General features: G+C 34.3%; 1 protein-coding gene across 1 annotated transcript in view; it reads right to left on the bottom strand.

The window, feature by feature from the left end:
* Nucleotides 1-5,017: 5,017 nt before the first annotated feature.
* The window catches only part of LOC114338978 (26S proteasome non-ATPase regulatory subunit 5), a 42,522-nt gene continuing 27,953 nt past the window's right edge, over nucleotides 5,018-19,586 (bottom strand). Inside the window, exons 4-6 of the mRNA XM_050657251.1 lie at nucleotides 17,981-18,169; nucleotides 11,313-11,606; nucleotides 5,018-5,293 (exon numbers count right to left, since the gene is read on the bottom strand). Of these exons, the coding sequence (XP_050513208.1) occupies nucleotides 5,097-5,293; nucleotides 11,313-11,606; nucleotides 17,981-18,169 (680 nt within the window). The 3' untranslated portion in view covers nucleotides 5,018-5,096. The remainder of the gene's footprint in view (nucleotides 5,294-11,312; nucleotides 11,607-17,980; nucleotides 18,170-19,586) is intronic.

The following is a 19,586-nucleotide window of genomic DNA, read 5'->3' as shown; positions in this document are numbered from 1 at the left end:
TCATGTTTAGTGTTATTCGATAGGTTTTCGAAAAGTATTAAAAATCTTTTTTTTTTGGTTTCTCATTTGGAAGTGTATTTCTCGAGATATTAGACCGTTTCTATAATTTACCTATGGTATCAGGATAAATCGTTTTTCTCAATTATAGCGCCATCTATCCACAGTTCGAAAAAATGTCTTGAATAAAAGTTGCTTACTTTTACGTAACAAATCCAAATCTGCAAGAAAAACTAGAGGTTTCCATTTGGGATTTTAAAGTTACCCTCCACCCCACCTCCAGGGGGTGTAGTGGGGGTTGGTGTTTGGTGTCATTGGATAGATTTTTGAAAATGATTGAACACGTATTTTTCAGTTTTTCGATCCGATGTTTAGTTCGCGAAATATTCGACCGTTCCACTACTTTTGGGACACTCTGTATATATATATATATATATATATATATATATATATATATATATATATATATATATATATATATAAAGTGAATCCAAATACGTCCTGATTGCTATGAATCCTGTTGGATAATAGGAAGTTGCAAGAGTTCCAAATAAAGAACTACATCAAAAATGTGGAAAAGTAAACTATTAATAATATACATTAAGATTTACAAGAATTATCAAAAAAAAAAAAATAAAACTGGAGATGGATAATAAGGTTCTGAAACTGCTTTCTGGAAAGATGTCTAATTCTAAGTACATATTATGTTTATATGAGATTATGCTAGATTGTGTAAGTTCTGTGTTATCCTGATGCAAGAGCCTTGGTTATACCTGGACCAGATAAAAAGTCCACTGGTGTTTGCGGAGTGCTTATAGTACGTTTGCCGAAGTCCTGAGGACTTGTACAATAGTTGATACAGTCGGAAAAATGAAAGAATACCCATGAACGAACATATAAAACACGCTGTATTTTTCTGTCACCGTGTCACACAAAAAATTGGCCAGCGCAAGTACATGTAATAATTATTATTACATGTACTTGCGCTGGGCAATTTTCTTTGTGACACAGTGACAGAAAAATACAGCGTGTTTTATATGTTCTTTCATGGGTATTCTTTCATTTTTCCGACTGTAAGTCAAGTGGCTGTAATTCGACCAGTGTAGAAAAGACGACTACCAGAGAAGAAAAAAAAAAGTTTTCGTCTCGAAGTCACCAATATAAAATGTAGAAACTCTAAATTCAGAAATGGCTCAACAGTCTAGAGCTGTCAGTAAATTTGACTTCTTCTGAACATTTTTTAAGTCATTTTATTATTCTCTCACGCTTTTCAAATGGAAATCTTGGAAGCAGTAGGCAGAAAAGGACAAAAACATGGTATGACGAGGAATGTCGGAAACAGCTGGACAAAAGACCAACAGTAAGGAAGACATGGATACAACTACAAACAGACAAAAGTGAAAAAGAATACGATGACTGCCGAAAAGAAATAAGAAAAATAATACGCATAAAGAAAAGAAACTATGAACAACAAAAATATGAAACTATGGAGAGAGACCGACCCAAACCAGGCTCCAGAGATTTCTATAAAGCAATTTCCACTGGAAAAGAGGACATATAACCAATTCTATCCCTACACTGAGAGACGATCAAGGTCATATGATAATCGATGGTAAAGAACTAACTGAAGAATGGAAAAGGTATTTCAGGGACCTTCTAAATCATACAGGAAGAACCGCACAAAGAAGAGATATATCGTCGGTCGAGTGTTATAATGTTCTATCAACACTTAGGGATGTCATATTGTTCTATTAAATTTGACTTCTGCATAAATATTTGATCGTATCTTTAAATTTAGACAATACTAAATTGTTCTAAATGACAAATTTAAAAATAGCTTAACATTATAATGTTCTATCAAATGAGACCAATAGCAATCCGGTATTTCTGTTAGACATTATAATTTCGAGATTCGAATGAGGAATAGTTTTAAACTTCGTTGAATGTGCAAAAGTTGTATGATTTGTATCAAGAATTTTGTACTGAAAGAAATCTAGTAAAGCAGTTGAGATATTATTCTTCCAGAATACATTATATTGAGCTGAAATACCAACATGATGGACCCTTCACTGAAGTTTCAATTCTATGCAAGCCTCCAGTACGAAAAACAAACGGATCTTGTCTAATCACCACTTCAATATCTTTACCATCGATAAAATCTTGTGATGAACCCAGGGAATGCTTACTACCTTTAGATAAACTACTGCATTTAAAAAAGCTTTTCAAGTTTTTGCCGCCTGTGGACTCCCAGTTCACATTAACTTTTTTTAAGCAATGTCAATTATGCGAAAGTTTTTGTAGCGCATTTATTCAAACAAACAAAGGTCGTTTAACTAATGACAATTTAGACAATGAACTGCCCTCAACATCAAAATGCAATTCTTCCAACATTCCAAAGCAGTAGTAAATTTAGCCAAATTCTTGTAAAAAATTATTTAGAGACTTGATTCTTTTATTTACTTTAAATGTTGTCCTTAATTTATGTTTATTAGAATATTACAGGACACGATGTTGTTAGTTAGAACAATTTCGTTACATTTTTGTAAAAGTTGATGTTTCAATAACATCATAATGTTCTATCAACATTTTATGATTTTTTTTCAAAATACTTTTTGTTTGTTAAATAAAAAAATAAATAAATAAATAAAATGTTATAAATAACTAGTAGAAAGAAATAACTCTTTATTACGTCATTATACATATAAAAATGAAAAATTTCTATAACTAAAGCGTGTCAAAATAAAAATACAGTGAGCATTTTTTTAAATTTTTTTCCTGCTAAACTGTAACATATGCTAATACCACATTATAACGCTCGACCGACGATATATCACAGCGGACATGCACGTCAAGGATCCCTCCTTTGAAGAAACCCAAAAGGCCGTAAATAAGCTGAACAATCCCAAAGCGCCGAGTACGGACGAGAAGCAGAATTTCTGAAATATAGTGGAGACGCACTACATCGCCAAATCCACCAGTTAATAACACAAATATGGTTAGAACAAAGAATACCAGCAAGAAGGAAGGAAAACATCATAGTGCTCATCCACAAAAAAAGGGGACAAAACAAAATGCGCGAATTATAGAAGAATTTCACTGCTGAACACGGCATATAAAATCCTCTCAAGCATCATTCTTAGTGGACTAATCCCCTAGGAGAATATCAAGCCCGTTTTAGGGCAAACAGATCAACAATAGATCAACTATTCACGCCGAGAAAGCTTCTAGAAAAGGGATGGGAGTATAACAGACCCATGCACAATCTCTTCATAGATTTTTGACAGACATATGATAGCGTAGAAAGAAGCCAAGCATGTACCGGAGTACATACTTGGAGTTTGGTCGAGAATTTCTTTGGTTAGGGGAGTTCTCAATACCAAAGTATCTTTAAGTACCTCTGTAAGTATCTGGGGGCCGTAATCACAGCTGACAACGATGTTACTGAAGAAATAAGACAGAATCCAGTCGGCAAATCGCACTGGATAAGCTTATTCGCATATTCGCACTAGATAAGCTTATAAAATCAAAAAATATTACAAGGAGTTCCAAGATCAAAATCTATAATTCCATCGTCAGACCTGTACTGGATGCGTAACGTGGACCATGAGCAAAGCAAACAAGGAAAAGCTCAGACGTTTTGAACGAAAAATATTCGGACCTCACCATAACATTAACATAAACCAGTATAGGATCAGAACCAATATCGAATTAAAAGCACTATACAATGACACCGATATTGTCCAAGAAATTAAATCACCGCTACTAAGATGGGCAGGCCACGTGCACAGACTTCATAACGAGAAACTTGTAAGACTGGCATGGGAGGAGATTCCTACAAGCAAAAGACTACTCGGACGTCCCAGAATGAGATGGAGAGATAACATCCAAGCAGATATCCGGAAAATGAACATTCTATTTGAGCCTAGATTGATGGAAGACCGAACAAATTGGAAAAAAGTTGTAAATGTCAAGTTTCAAATGTCAAGACAACGTTATTTTCGACTGTTGAAAAATAATGTGCCTCATGTACAATACTTAATGGTGTTACCCCTTGACTTTAAAGGTACAGTGGAACCCCGATAACCCGGAAGTCCGGCTAACCCGGACCGATTTTCGTCAGACAAACATTTTAACAATAAAAATGTATGTAATGTAATATTTGAAAGATGTGTGTTTGTGGAATTTGAACTATACGATAGTAAAAATGACTCATAACACACGGCGCCGGCAGCAGAGCGACGTTATTATCGGAAACAACAAGCACCTGTTATTCCTTATTTATTTCAAACTGTCTTAGCATTGTTTAAAAAAGACTAAAAGACTATTTAAAAAATTCTTTTTTAAATGGTCTTATGTTTTCAGTGTTCTTAAATAACATAACATCGTTCCGATTGTATGTGTAGTACAGGCTTGTATTGTTCGCTTCCGTTTGCTTAGGTTTGTGTTTGCGTGTTTTTAGTAATTTAGATGTGTAGGTAATGTGCATATATTTCATGTTATTTCAATTATAACGGAGTTTATCTGTACGTATACCGTATTTTATTAATTTTTACCATATTCTCCGGCTAACCCGGATTTTCGATAACCCGGATCGGCCGCGGTCCCGATTAATCCGAGTTATCGAGGTTCCACTGTACTTCTACTGAACCCTCATTAGCAGACGTTGGATGAAAATAATTTAGTTGGATGTATTAAGACAGTCCATGGAAGTCAGCTAGGAATTTTGTAATACATTTTGTCTGTGTCAATATGTATAAACGTGCAAATCTTATTTAAAAATCAATCCTGGACCTGCGAAATATTTTTTCAAATTCTGTTTGTATCCCATTCGTTTCCTCAAACATGTCTGATATTTTCTTGATAATAATAGTGGACCAAACTATTATAATACAAGGTTCTACTGTTCTAATGATACATTCATATCTGAATTTTACATTGGGACTTTCTTGAAAATCAGACATTATTTGGTAAAAATTTCAGTCTTAAACTTGCAGAAAAAGGAGTAGAATGAAACTCAATATATTTTTACAATAAAATATAAATATCTATTATTATTATTATTAGCTGAAAATATATTAAAACAAAAATAAAAAACCCATTTATTCATTGCTTTCAAATGCAACTTCCGTAATAGCCTCCACATGGAAAGGCCCTTCTTTCACATATTTCTGTAGCCTTTTTAAAGTAAATTCATCAAAAATGGTACTGCTAGACAATAGCTTAATGATTTCGTATTTTACTTCTTTGCATTCTTTAATTACCTCGATGTTTCTATCCAAAAGATATTCAATAAGTCCTAAAAATGACATATTATATTAAATTATCGAATAAAAATATAAATTTCAGATTTTTTAAATATTGTACAAGTTGAGTATATGGTTCTTTACCCATGCGTCATTAATACCTGGCAAGATAAAATACATAGTTTTTATCTAGTCTTGTCTTCCATGCATGAAACTAAAAACAAACCAGCTACCGCCTGTTACTAAGTGAAGACACATGTTAATTTTATGAATGCTCTAGACTAAGTACATCGAAAAGAGATAGGTACAAAAAAGACGCTTGGGTACGTTTTCAGAGTTTAAGTACAAGTTTCTGGTTCGTTTACTTGTAGCTGTCACTTTGTTGGATTTTTTGCTGTTTTTTTGTCCTGTTTTTGCATTTAGAGGTTATATATTACACAAACAGTTGTTTTCACAACTAAATTTATATTGGAGTTATATTATTCACACAGTTAAGAAATGGTTTTGTTTACGTTTTCGCAAAAGTGAAAGAAATGACAAAAAGAAAATATTTTATTGAATTTTTTATAAATTGTTTATTTGCTTATTAATCACTGATGATATTAAAATAATTTATTAATCTAAACTTACGTGCATAGTAATCGGCCCACTTAAAAATTTGGTCATTTTTGATGTCTCATATTTCCTAAACCGGTTGGCCGATTTAAGTGATTTTTTAAACATGTTATAGCCTGATTCTTTAACAATACCACTGTAATAATATTGTTGCTAAACAGGTAAATTTCTATTGTATACTGGGTGTACCAATCAACTGTGTTTTTTTTTTCTAAAAGTTCGCATCACCCTGTGGAATATTCTAAATGGCTTATTTCCCATCTAAATAGTTAATTATAAAATATGTACTGAAATTAAAACCCAACTATAGCCTCAGGTTTTCTTAACGTTCTGTTTTTTGATTCATTCGTTTATAGAAGAGAATATGGTGCGTGTGTATTTTCGTTTTGCAACGAAATTAAAAATGGTTATTCATTTTTGGTTTACATGTTTACTTTGATTGGAGTACGAAGGGAACCATTCTCGTTGGAACTTTACCGCGCTGAGCAGATGGGACGTGAATTATAAATTGTAAAATTCCCTAATCTTCCTTAGTCTCGGCATCCGCATGGCTTGCAAATTGTAGAAGCCTCGGAGGTGTAACCAGAGAAGGTTCCCATTGTTTTCAGTCTGGTGGGATGTAGAATAACATTATTTTGTTTTATATGCCATTAGAGTGAAAACTTAGTCTTTTGCTAGCAGTTGCCGCTAGGGCATCTATGCCATTTCGTTCGTTGCAATCCGTGACTGCACGCCGGGGCTTGTTTTGGTTGGATCAGAGAGAGCGGCATATGTGCCTCCTGATGAGAGACTAATAAGTTTCGAAACCGGTAGAGGTGCTTGCTGCACTCTGATTGGACTAGAATATGGTGCGGGTGTATTTTCGTTTTGCAACGAAACTGAAAATGGTTATTCATTTTTCATTCCTTTATGTTGGATAATAAAAAAGTTAGGTACTTTAACAACTAGACATGTTCTTCATCAATACACGGTGTTTCTAAATAAGTGCGACAAACTTTAAGGGGAAATTCTGCATGAAAAAATAATGACAGTTGGCTTTATAAATGTATGTCCGCAAATGTTTCGTTTCCGAGATACGGGATGTTGAATTTTTTCTTACAAACTGACGATTTATTTTATTGCTTTAAAACCGGTTGAGATATGCCAATGAAATTTGGTGGGCTTTAAGACGTAGTTATTGCACATTTTTTGACATAAAATTAAGAATTTAATATTCACCATTAGCGCGCATACGTGTAATATGACCGATCATGTAATATTTCCCCTCATAACATGTCTATAACATTCCCTTATAACATGTTTACTCTCATAACATGTCCAAAGTATTTTAATTGTTGGATATGGACTTTACTGGAAAGGGCTAACTTTTAGCTCTCTTAAAATTGAATTATTTGTTCTACGGTCAGTAAAAGGAATTCGTAGCAGTCGTCTCCAACTGAACATTTCAGTGGCGTCTATCTTTCTTCTTTCCGATTGTCTTAGGGTCCAAGATTCACATCCGAGGGTCACTATAGGGAATATTAAGCAGTTGATCAACCTCATATTTAACGCTCATGATATTTGACAATCCTTCCATATTGTGGTCATTTTTGCTGTGGCAGCTTTTGCTAGATCACATCTACGTTTTATTTCTTCCTGTAGTGACCCTGTGTTTGTGATCAATGATCCCAGATATAAGTATGAGCTCACAACCTCAAACCGGTCAATTGTGGTTATGTGTGGATGATTGTTATGTCGTCTATCCACTATCACGATCTTTGTCTTTGATATGTTTAACTGCAGACCAAATATTTGACTTTTGTTTTCGACCAGACGTATAAGATCAAAATCAGTTCTGCTTGACTTTTTGCAAGAAGGGCTGTGTCATCTGTAAAACGTACGTATATCTTATGACTATTTATTGAGATGCCATTTTTCCATCCATCAATTGCTTTTCTCATAATATGCTCATAAGAAAAATTAATAGAGGAGGAAAGGCAGCTTTTGTTTTTATTTGACCCAGAGTTGGTCCACCATCTCCAGATAGCTATTTCTGCCTCTCAGGCGTTATCAATGGAGCTATGCAGTAACAACTCTGAATCAAACATCAACAGACTGTCTTATTTAAGGGAAATTACCGCGAATGCAATAATTCCACTTTTGAGACGCAAATCAGCGACATCTCTCGTAAACCGAGGAAGACGAAAAGTCTCAGATACAAACCGAACTTTTCTGACGAACGGCAAGCAGGAGAAAGGTTCTGAGCACACGAAAAGAACAAGCAGCAAATTATAAAATTTTATTTAATTTTAATTAATTTTGTTTAATTTTATTTATTTTAAGTATTTTATTTATTTTCGTTTATTTTATTTTATTTCATTTTATTCAATTTTAGTTATTTTTATTAGATTCTATTTAATTTTATTACTATTTTTTTTATTTATTTAGTATTTTTATTTCATTTTATTTAATGATATTTAATTTAATTTTATTTTGATTAACACCTATATAGTTGGACAACCCCGAACCCAATTATAAATACAGGGTTGTTTTGAATTTAAATAAAATAAAGCTGCTATATTCATTATAAGATAAACAAATTTAAGATTGTAACTGTTGCACTACAAACTTTATTTTGTTACTTCTAACTAAACTTTATTACTTCAAACATCACGTGTAATTAATTAAAATTAATAATGAAACCTCATTCACATCGAGCATTTTTTGTTTATTAATTACGAATTCCTTTTGTTGATTTTAAGTTTATTGTATACAAAAGTTTGTTTTTATCTATTAAGGCAGTACGAAGTCTGCCGGGTCAGCTAGTTAAAATTTTAATTTAAAAAGGTATTTTAAATCTAAGACTTTTCGTTAAAAGAAACTGCTTTCTGGCTGTATCCTGAATCTCCGGCTTTTACAATTTATAAGCACGGAGACGACGAATATAGAAGAAAGCAGAAAGGACACGGCCACGTATCTACTCTCTTTTCGTCTAGGAAAAGGTCCGAAAGACAGTTTCAAGTACTCAAAAATATGAGTAAAGATGAAAAAGGGGGAAAGGCAGTTTTTGTTTTTATTTGACCCAGAGTTGGACCATCATCTCATAAAATATTGTTTATTATTTTTATTACAATTATTTTAATAGTAGTAAACTTTGTATCTGACACTTTTCGTCTTCCTCGGTTTACGAGAGATGTAGCTGATTTGCGTCTCAAAAGTGGAATTATTGCATTCGCGGTAATTTCCCTTAAATAAGGCACTCTGTTGGTGTTTGATTCAGAGTTGTTACTGCATAGCTCTATTGATAACGCCTAAGAGGCAGAACCAGCCATCTGGAGATGGTAGTCCTCTGGGTCAAATAAAAACAAAAACTGCCTTTCCCCCTTTTTCATCTTGTAAGGACGAAATTCAACCTGTAGGAATAATGGAAAATATAATTTGACAAGACGTTGATATGTCATATAAGCGGATGTAAACGTGTTACACAATTTGAAGAACATGTCCTCGGTTGCTCAGTAACGGAAGAGATATGGGCTGGTTCTTAACGGGATATTATTAATATTCTCTTATTAGCTTAAAATAAAATAAAAAAAAAAATAGAAAAATCAAATAACAATATCAAATAAAAAGAAATAAAATATTGGGCGCCACTGGTTTCCTTGTGGGAACCATAAATATGCAAAAATAGAAACGTAAAAGAAAAGACAGCTAAATCAAAAATTAAGCAAAAACCTAGTCAATACAAAATATATAAAATACTTATGGCGTGACTTACCTTATCTATGTCTTTACTCAGCTAAATCTTTGTTGTACTTACGAAACAAGAGAAAGGGAAAAGACAATATTAAAATTGTATTTTGCAAATCAAACATTATTTATTGAAACACAATGAAACAAAATTAATAAGATCGCGATTTTACATAAAGAGAGCATTTTGCATACCAAAAAGAAAATGAAAAGTTTACAAAAAAAAATAATACTTTGTATACTAGTCCTGTATCTTCTCTTGGTTGGTTTTAAGTTCAAGGCACAGTTCACTTCAGTAAATGTCACTTTACAAAGAAATAGATACATTAAAAGTACATCAATGGTTAGGTACTCCCATAGTTTATAGAAAAATTCTGCATTTATTTCTTAAAACAAATCGTCACTGCGCGAACAAAAATACTGAAGAACTCATTAGTCCTTTCGTATATTAAACAGGATAAAAAAAATAAAAGCAACTCCATGTTTTAACTATGATGTTAGAAACTGCTAACACAAAAAAAACTTCTAACTCCTGCTTGAACCCTAAAAGATTATATATCGCATTTTTATACGAAGTCGGGTTCGAAGAAAAACAGCGAAAACGCGGTGATCTAGCAACTTGCTTAGACCATCATGGAACTCCAACACAAAGACTTCTATAATAAAATTGCACAATAACTTCACCTTACACAAACTTAAAATGGAAATTAAACCTTTCAGGTACTGCAACCCTGCAGACCTCCGACGCTAACTCAACTTGAACTCGCTACGGCTCCAACTTGACTGCCCTATACAGCTCAAACTAGACTTCCTCGTTCTCGTCCCAATTCAAGACAATATTCCTTCTTAATCACAGAAATTACCTCCCATTCTGGCAATCACCAGATAGTTATCCAATTAAAAGAAGCCAAATATTTCTTCTACCAATAAAATAGCCAGGATATGTTACTAAGTCACAGCCCACTAAACTTGTAAATCTTCTTTTGACGAATCCAAATCATAGAGCCACATCAGCTAAGGCTCTCCTGATTCCCACGAAAAATGCCAAATCAACGAAAAGGACACTTGGACTCGTTGGTAACACTTAGAACTACTTATCTTTATAAGATAAACATTGTCCAGTCTCATCGTCGTCAAAAACACATTATGAAGAATTTACGACTTTCATTATTTTGAAAGTACAAACTCAAAGTCCCTCAGACAAAAATAAATATGATATCCACGCCAAAACCCTGAGAATGTAAGCCAGATAAACAGCACAATATTCGATGTCGTGAGAAACGGAAAGAATCACAGATGATATAATTCTACGCAATTAGATTTAAAATATTGTTTATTATTTTTATTTCAATTATTTTAATAATAATAATAATATCGTATGGCATTTTTGCCGGGGAGATCCTTTCGGATAGTTCCAGCGCCAATTACATCTTTAACCCTGTTTCAAGTAACTAGTGTCGATGTACACTAGCCCAGGGGGACCGACGGCTTAACGTACTCTCCGAGGCACGGTGAGACGGCTCGTGTCATTATTGGAAATGAAAATGGCTTGTCTTTGGCAGGGATCGAACCCACGTCTACTGGCGTATGAGGCCAGCGTTTATGCCGTTACCCACGGCCGCTCACAATTATTTTAATTGTGTAATTGTAGTCAACTTTATAACTGAGACTTTTCGTCTTCCTCGTTTTAAAAATATATAAACTCGAATAAAAAAAAATTGTTAGTTTTACCTGGACTATTTTTTATTTCCTCCTGTCCCCACTGTTGTGATGCCATAATTTGTATAATTCCCAGACCGGCTAACTTTATTTCAGTAAAAGGATTCTTAGCATATTTCACAATAACTTCCATTGGCTGGTCAGTCAGTAAGGAAAACCATTTCATTGTTATCTGGCTCACAATAGGTTGGGTGCCAGACGCTGACAAAAGATTCTCTATGCATTTCAAGGCTCTAAGCTTTATCTCAGTTGGAAATGAGGATAACAATTTCATGATGGTTTTTAGTGCATAAGTAATTTTGTTTCCTAAAAAACAACTTTATTAATATAACTATCAGTATACAGTGATGAGCGCACTAATAACCGGCAAAATAACGCAAAAGATGGAAAACATATTAAGTTGAGAGATAAAAAGAGATGAACCTAATGGAGGTGTTAAATTTAGCGATAGTAACTTATAGATTGACATTATCTTGATTGTTTCCCACCTTTAGACGTATCGGACGAATTTGAGAAATGCCACTGTCACAGACAGTTTTAGTTGACATACTCCTCTGATAGGTTTAAAGGTGGGAAACAATCAATATAATGTCAATTTATATGTTACTATCGCTAAATTTAACAACTCTACTAGTTTTATTTATTTTTATCTCACAATTTAATGTTTTCCATCTTTTGCGCTATTTTGCAGGTTATTAGCACGCTCATCACTGTATATGCTAATACTACTCAATATTTGTAACATAAAATAACAAAACACAAATATATGTCACATACTTCACCATGTTTCCGACAGAAACAACAATAAGGAGAAAAGATCATAATGAAAATTTTTATAGCAGTAAATACGCCAAGGAGCGAAGAATGTATAGATCACATTCTTCACTCCTGGGTATATAAAAGATATCACAGGAAGAGCTAACCTTATATTATTATACTTTATGTCTTTTCTTCAATTTATTCCATCCTTCTTTTTTTATTATTCTGGAAGTTTCTAGTTGTTATGTTCATTTCATTTTTCCCAAATGTAACAAAAGTCGCCATGGTTTCGCTACCCTCTGTATGTTTATTCGATTTTATTTAATCAACACCTACAGGGATGAAACCACCCCAAAGCTAGACAACAATAAAAAATTCTGAATCTATATTAAGCTTTGGGGGATAAAGGGGTAGAATGCGAAAACATGGAGTTGATTCCAGTTTACTCCAATTAGCCTCTTCTGCTCAAATCCGACTCTCACCTTCACGCTGCCACATACGTTGATTTTCAATAATTAGCCGGCCAAAAGTCAAATTTCAAAAGTGACGTTAAAAATTCAAGACACGTCCCAGAGACACTTGATGGTTTGTCTTAACAAAAACTTACCATCCCCACTCCAGAACTATTCACCACGCACGTGTGCACGTGCGAATGCGCGCGCAGGTAATTGTTAGTGAATTTTTGTTCTCTTAGCTTAGTATTCAACTTTTTAAAAAATGTGATATTTTGTAATATTCACCTTATGTTTCAAAGTGATTGTGATGGAATCGAATAATTCAGGTAAGAATCAATATTTCTGGAAATATTTATAGAAAGTTTACTGTTATTTTATATTATTTTTAGAAAGTCAAAAACAAGCAATTTTCTAGTGACATGTTTAATTTTTATGTTTATAAGACATTTATTTAGTTATATTATCGCCTCCGATCGAGCAATACTATTTATTTTATAGCATACTGTATATATTTGGCTAATTAATGGTGTACAATTTAGCTGCGGATGCTCGAAATACAGAGGTTTTAATTTTGCTAGAAAGGATGACGTTACGAAAATAAAAGTACCTACTTATTTGTTTTAATTGTAATAAGTTACGATTTTTTTTTGTTTCAGCTACATCTGGTGCCTTTGCGCTGGCGTAAAAATAGTGATACATAAAATTCTTCGACCAAATGGAGCTATAAGATTTTCCTAATCTAGAGGACAAATTAAAATATTTAAAAATTAACTTATTGACCTCTTATACCTGATAATTTAATAAATTTAAAGAAAAAATTTCGAGATTTTAAAACGGCGATGATAGAGAAATAGTTAAAGACTCACGAAAAGATGCGATATTTCTACAAACAATTAAAGATTGGTTAGATGTAACTTTTAAACTGATAGAAAACAAATAAATGGAACCAGGTCATCTTTCTAAATTATTTGGGGACTCCAGTGAAAGGATAAAAAGAAGAAAATAGAAGAAATACGTTCTTTGCTTGATGATGAAGTTATCTTTCATGCGCCACAGACATTACAGATTCGTGGAAAAAGGAGTGCTTCAAAAATACTAAAAGACATCTCAGAGATTCAATCTAGTACAGGGAAATACAGAGTTGCATACAGGAAATTAAACTTCTTTTAACTTCTAACCCACTATTAACAATTTTAAGCAGTAAGAAACGTGTACAGAAAAAGGTCAAACCAGGGTCATTTTTCTCTGAAACAATTCAAATGCTGTTACCTACCGGGTGATCCAAATACTAAGTCCGATATGTCAGATACCGACTGAGGTATAAGTAAAAACCCGCATATTTTGTATTCATTTTAAATTTTGATTTTTTTCTATGAAAAATACAAGTAAATTTTTGAAAAACAATATTTTTCTTTGATTTGTACCAATTTTAGTAGAAATGTGCTGTAAAATAATTTTGGCCGCGTAAATCCATTAAATCGACGTATGTTTGCTGGTGCCCCTGTTAACCGAGCAACCCAATCTGGAGATCCGGTATCCAACCCTGGGTGGAAAGTTGGGTCGAAAACTGACGAGAGCGGGTGAAATCGCCCTCCGAAAAGAGGGTTTAGCATTGGGTTAACTACCCAACCCCGTAAAAACCCATAGTTACGAAATCTAAAGTTAAAAATGCTGGAAGGAAATCTCGACGACAACATATGCAAAAAAATATGGACAATGATCTTAAAGTATTTACCTGGAACGTTCGCACACTCATCGAACCTGAAAACATCCGCAAACTGTGCGACATATTAGCACAATATAACGCCGATGTTACTGCGATGCAAGAAGTACGATGGAGAGGCTATGGCATAATCCAAAAAACAAACTACAATATATACTATAGTTGCCATATAACTAGACATGAATTTGGGACAGCCTTTATAGTCAATAATAAAGTCAAGCACTTGGTTATAGACTTTAAGCCGATTAATCCACTGGTCAGCTGCTTAAGGATCAGGGGGAAGTTTTTTTAATATTAGTCTTATTAATGTACATGCCCCAACAGAGGACAAGAGACGAATTCTATGATGAATTAGAAAGAACATATGACAGTTGACCCAGAAGTGACATTAAAATAGTAATCGGTAGGCAAAAATCGGAAGGGAAGAAATATATCTACCGCGCATCGGTAAACATAGTCTTCATAATAATACGAATTCGAATGGACACCGAGCAGTCACCTTCGCAGCCGCAAAGAACATGATCGTAGGAAGCATAATGTTTTCTACACAAAAAAATACATATGAGGACTTGGACCTCGCCCGATGGATTAACGAACAACCAAATTGATCATGTGATCATAGATGCTAGAACTACATAATTAATGAGAATCTAACAATCAGGGAACAACGGGAAATGTGTAAAAATAATATTAAAGACGCAGCAAATAATATTCTAGGGCCAGAAAAACCACCATCAAGCAATGACTGGTTCGATGCTGAGTGTGAGGACATTACAAGAAGAAAGAACGATGCATATAAACAGACGCAGCAAAGAAGAACCCGAGAAAAACAACAAAAATAAAAAGACCTTAGAAGAGAAGAGTAGTGGATTCATAGAAGAAAAAAACGAATTTATAAAAATAGAATACTGGAAGAACTTGAGGCATTAAAACAGGAAAATCAAACAAGAAAATTCTATAAAACTCTGAATAATGCAAGAGAGGAATTCAAATCAAGGCTAAGACTATGTAAGGATAAGGAGGGGCACATACTCAATACAAAAGAAGAAATATTGAAAAGGTGGGTGGAACACTATAAAGAACTACTTACTATCGAAGTAGAAGATCCAAATCAACTACCCCCAGGAGCAAGCAACAATACACCATTAGAGCCTCCATCAATTCAAGAAGTACGGGATGCAATAAAACACCTAAAAAATAATAAATCTCCAGGAAGTGATGGTAGACTTAGTAAATATGGAGGTGCTACTCTGACTAATCAAATATATAAAATAATACTGAGAGCCTGGAATGAGGAACAAATCCCGGAAGCATGGTGTATTGGAATCGTTTCCCCGCTACACAAAAAGGTGACCAATTGGAATGTAGAAACTATAGTGGAATAACCCTCCTTAATACAGATTACAAAATATTTTCGAGTATCTTACATGTGCGCGTAAGTGCACATTCAGAGGAGCGTCTTGGAGAATATCAAAGTGGTTTTAGGCCTGGTCGATCAACAACAGACCAGATCTTTGTATTAAGGCAAATACTGGAAAAAACCAATGAATTCAATATCGACACATACCATCTTTTCGTAGATTTTAAATCGGCCTATGATAGTGTCCTAAGAAATAAATTGTATGAAGCCATGGATGATAAACTGATAAACCGGTAAACTGATAAGATTGGTTAAGGTTACAATGCGTAAAGTTTGCAAAGTCGAAACACAGCAACTCTTCAACATAGCTCTGGAAAAGGCGGTCAGAGATGGCCGAATAGACAACAGAGGAAATATTTTTAATAAATCATCCCAAATTTTGGCATATGCAGATGACGTGGACATAGTTGCCCGCACAACACGCAAGCTAGAAGAAATGTATACCAGCTTCTCAAATGCCCCAAAAAATGTGGGCCTGCAAGTAAACGAGGAGAAAACTACGATGACAACTAAGATCAACACCCAACAATAGAGCCAGAAACATCGGTCACCGATTCACGGTTAATAACTCTACATTTGAAATGGTGGACAAATTTGCATACTTAGGCTCCCTGATCACCAAGGAGAACGTCATGACGGAAGAAATCAAGCGAAGGATAATCCTAGCAAACAAATGCTATTTTGGATTGAGTAGACATATGAGAAGCAGAAACTTAAGCCAAAAAGCAAAAATATCCATATACACAACCCTTATACAACCAGTGTTGACATACGGATCGGAGACATGGACCATCTCCAACGCAGATGAAAACCTGCTGCTTATATTTGAACGAAGGATCCTGAGAGGAATATTCGGTGGCATCTGTGAAAATGGTGTTTGGAGGAGGAGGTACAACTACGAGGTATATAACAGATATAAACATCAGTGGTCGTTTGCCAAAAGCAGATATGTCCATTTTTGGTACTTTTCATGTGAGCAAATTCAAATTTCCACCACGGCCATAAAATTATAGTTTTAGCTTATATGTGAACTCATATAAATAGCTGTATAAACATTAAACTCAAAACCAAATATTATGATATTTCTAAAACTGTGATTTTATGGACATCGTGGACATTTGAATTTGCTCTCCTGAAAAATATCGAAAATGGACATCAGCTTTTGGCAAACGGCACTCACATATATCTGGTGATAAAGGCGTAGTATCTCTTATACGAATAGGAAGACTAAGATGGGCAGGACATCTAGCAAAATCACAGCAGAACAACCCTCCTAGAAGAATCCTTATGTCACAACCTGTGGGAAGTAGAAATACGGGTAGGCAAAAGCTCAGATGGAAGGGTGGTGTAGATGAGGATGGGAGAAAAATAGGCGCAGGAAACTGGCAACCGTTGGCAATGGATAGGACTGACTGGCGTAATAGACTTGGGAAGGTCGAGGCTCTTTCATAGGGCTGTAACACCATTGATGATGATATTAAGTTTTACCACAAAAATTATGTCGTACAATTTTTTCCAAAGAAATTGAACAAATCAACCCCTATAGGGTTAAACCACCCCGAAGCCTGAAGAATTGAAAATTTAGCATCTATATTTAGTTTTAGTATACAAACATTTTGTCGCACTATATTTTTTGAAAAACACAGAACAAATCAACCCCTATAGAATTCAAACCACCCTGAACACAGTGAATATTATATTCGGGATCCCTACTTAGTTTTATCATAAAACATATATCGCACTATTTTTTTTAAACATTGAACATATCCACCACTAAGGTTGAAACCACCCCGACGCTAGCTAATCATAGAAAATTTGGAATCTATTAGTATAAAAACATGTGTCCCACTATAATTTTTGGAAAAAAATGAACAAATCAACCCCAAAGAATTGAAACCACCGGAACAAAAGCCAATATTACAATATTCGAAAAATATACTTAGTTTTACCATAAAATCATGTGTCGCGCCATATTTTTTGAAAACATTAAACAAATCGCCCCTATAGGGTTAAAACCTCCCCAAAACCAGCCAAGGAATCTATATTTAGTTTTACCATAAAAACATGTGTCGTACTTTAATTTTGGAAAAACTGAAAAAAAAAAACAATAGAAAATTCAGGATCGGTATTTAGTTTACTAAATTAAAATAAGTGTATAAATATGTACATATACCGCAAGGTTAGCAATCGTGTCAAGATTTTTGAATGACGCCAAAAAGGATTTTGGCCTCGTGAAAATTCCATCCCGAGCGATAAGAAGCATTCACTTCAAAAATGCAATAAAACTGGTTTCACTTAAAATCGTTGAATCATTTGACCTTACCTGTAGACTTTAAAGCACATTTTCCTTCAGTCGTTACTCCTATAATACCTAGTGTGTCTAAGGTAATGCCTACTATCGTTAGATCACTACTTTCAATATTAGCAAATAGTCTGTCAAATATTTTAGGGTATTTTAGTAGCAGTTCAGTGGGCTTCCAGTGAGCCATGTTTCCAAAAAATTTTAAAATACCTAAAATTAAATAAAATTTAGTATACACCAAACAAAACTATGTACCTATATAAAAGTACCTAATTGTTATTAACTATTGTACATATTATATCATACTTATACGATAGGATGTCTTTTTAGTTTTGCATATAGCCATAAAAACAAAAAATATATAGACTTAAAGTACTTTATTGCTTTTCAAAATATGTCCCACCAATATCGATACACTTTTGCATACGTTCAAACCAATTGGTAAAACAGTTATTCCAGTCTTCAGCTGACACCTGCAAAATGGCTGTTTTAAAGGCATCGATGGCTTCTTCTGGCTACTGGAATCGCCGCCCATGCATTGAATTTTTGATCTTTGGGAACGTGAAGAAGTCGTTGGGACTTAAGTCGGCGCTATACGGTGGATGGTTTAACAATTCGATGTTTTCAAGCTCCAAAAACTCTATTATCTTTTGGGCAGTGTGAGCACTTGCATTGTCATGTTGCTTTGTCGGCGTTTCGAGATAACTTCTGGTAAACAAACGGTTACCTAGCAATCAGAAGTAACCGTTCTTCGATCTTCTAGAGCAATTGTTGCCACATGACCAGATTTTGACACAAAAGTTGCGACCATTTTCTTTGACACACTTTGAGGACGGATCACTTTTGTTGGTTTTTCCTCATCTTGAAACACCCACACAGCGGATTGTCATTTATTTTCCGGTTTAAGATTTATCGCCACTAACAACGTTTTTTGACCTTCCTTTGTTGAACCGTTTCCAATGTTTTTCAACACCAATTGACGCGAGCCGCTTTTTGTTCTTCTGTAAGCAAATGAGGGATCCAACGGCAAACCAACTTCCTAACACCCAGTTCTTTATGTAGGATCTTTTGGATCAAGGTCTTTGAAATGCCCAATGATGCCTCTATCTCCTGGTATGTTACACGGCGGTATTCCTTAATTATCTGACGAACCGCATCAATGTTTTGCTGCGTGACTGATGTTTTGGGTGGACTAGTGTTGGAAAATTCTCGAGAATGAAAAATCGGAGAATATTCTCGATATGGAGAATTTTCTGAGAATGAACCCCATGACGCATTTAAGAATATTGTTGAAGATGAAAAATAGGGTTTTAAAACTCATGATCTTATATACAAAATTATGAGACGAAACAACAGTGTTCTTTGTATATAAAAAAAATACGAAAACAACAGAAAACACAAAATTTCTTTGATAAAAAAAATGAAATTTTCTTAACAGTAAATAATCGATTTGGCATGATAAAAGATGAGACCTCAGATTCAGAATCTATTTCTATCATTAGCTCATCCTAGTAATCTACAATCTGTATTTCAATGTAATGATGAGTTGTGGGATTTTGTTTTTCACGAGTGGCCAGCCCAGTCATGGATTGGTCTACGTCTAACAATTTTAAATTGTGAGCAGTAA

This window comes from Diabrotica virgifera, chromosome 7 (assembly GCF_917563875.1).
Source record: "Diabrotica virgifera virgifera chromosome 7, PGI_DIABVI_V3a".
NCBI lineage: Eukaryota > Metazoa > Arthropoda > Insecta > Coleoptera > Chrysomelidae > Diabrotica > Diabrotica virgifera.
Note: the sequence above shows the minus strand (reverse complement) of the source record. Positions and strands in the feature narration are given on the sequence as shown.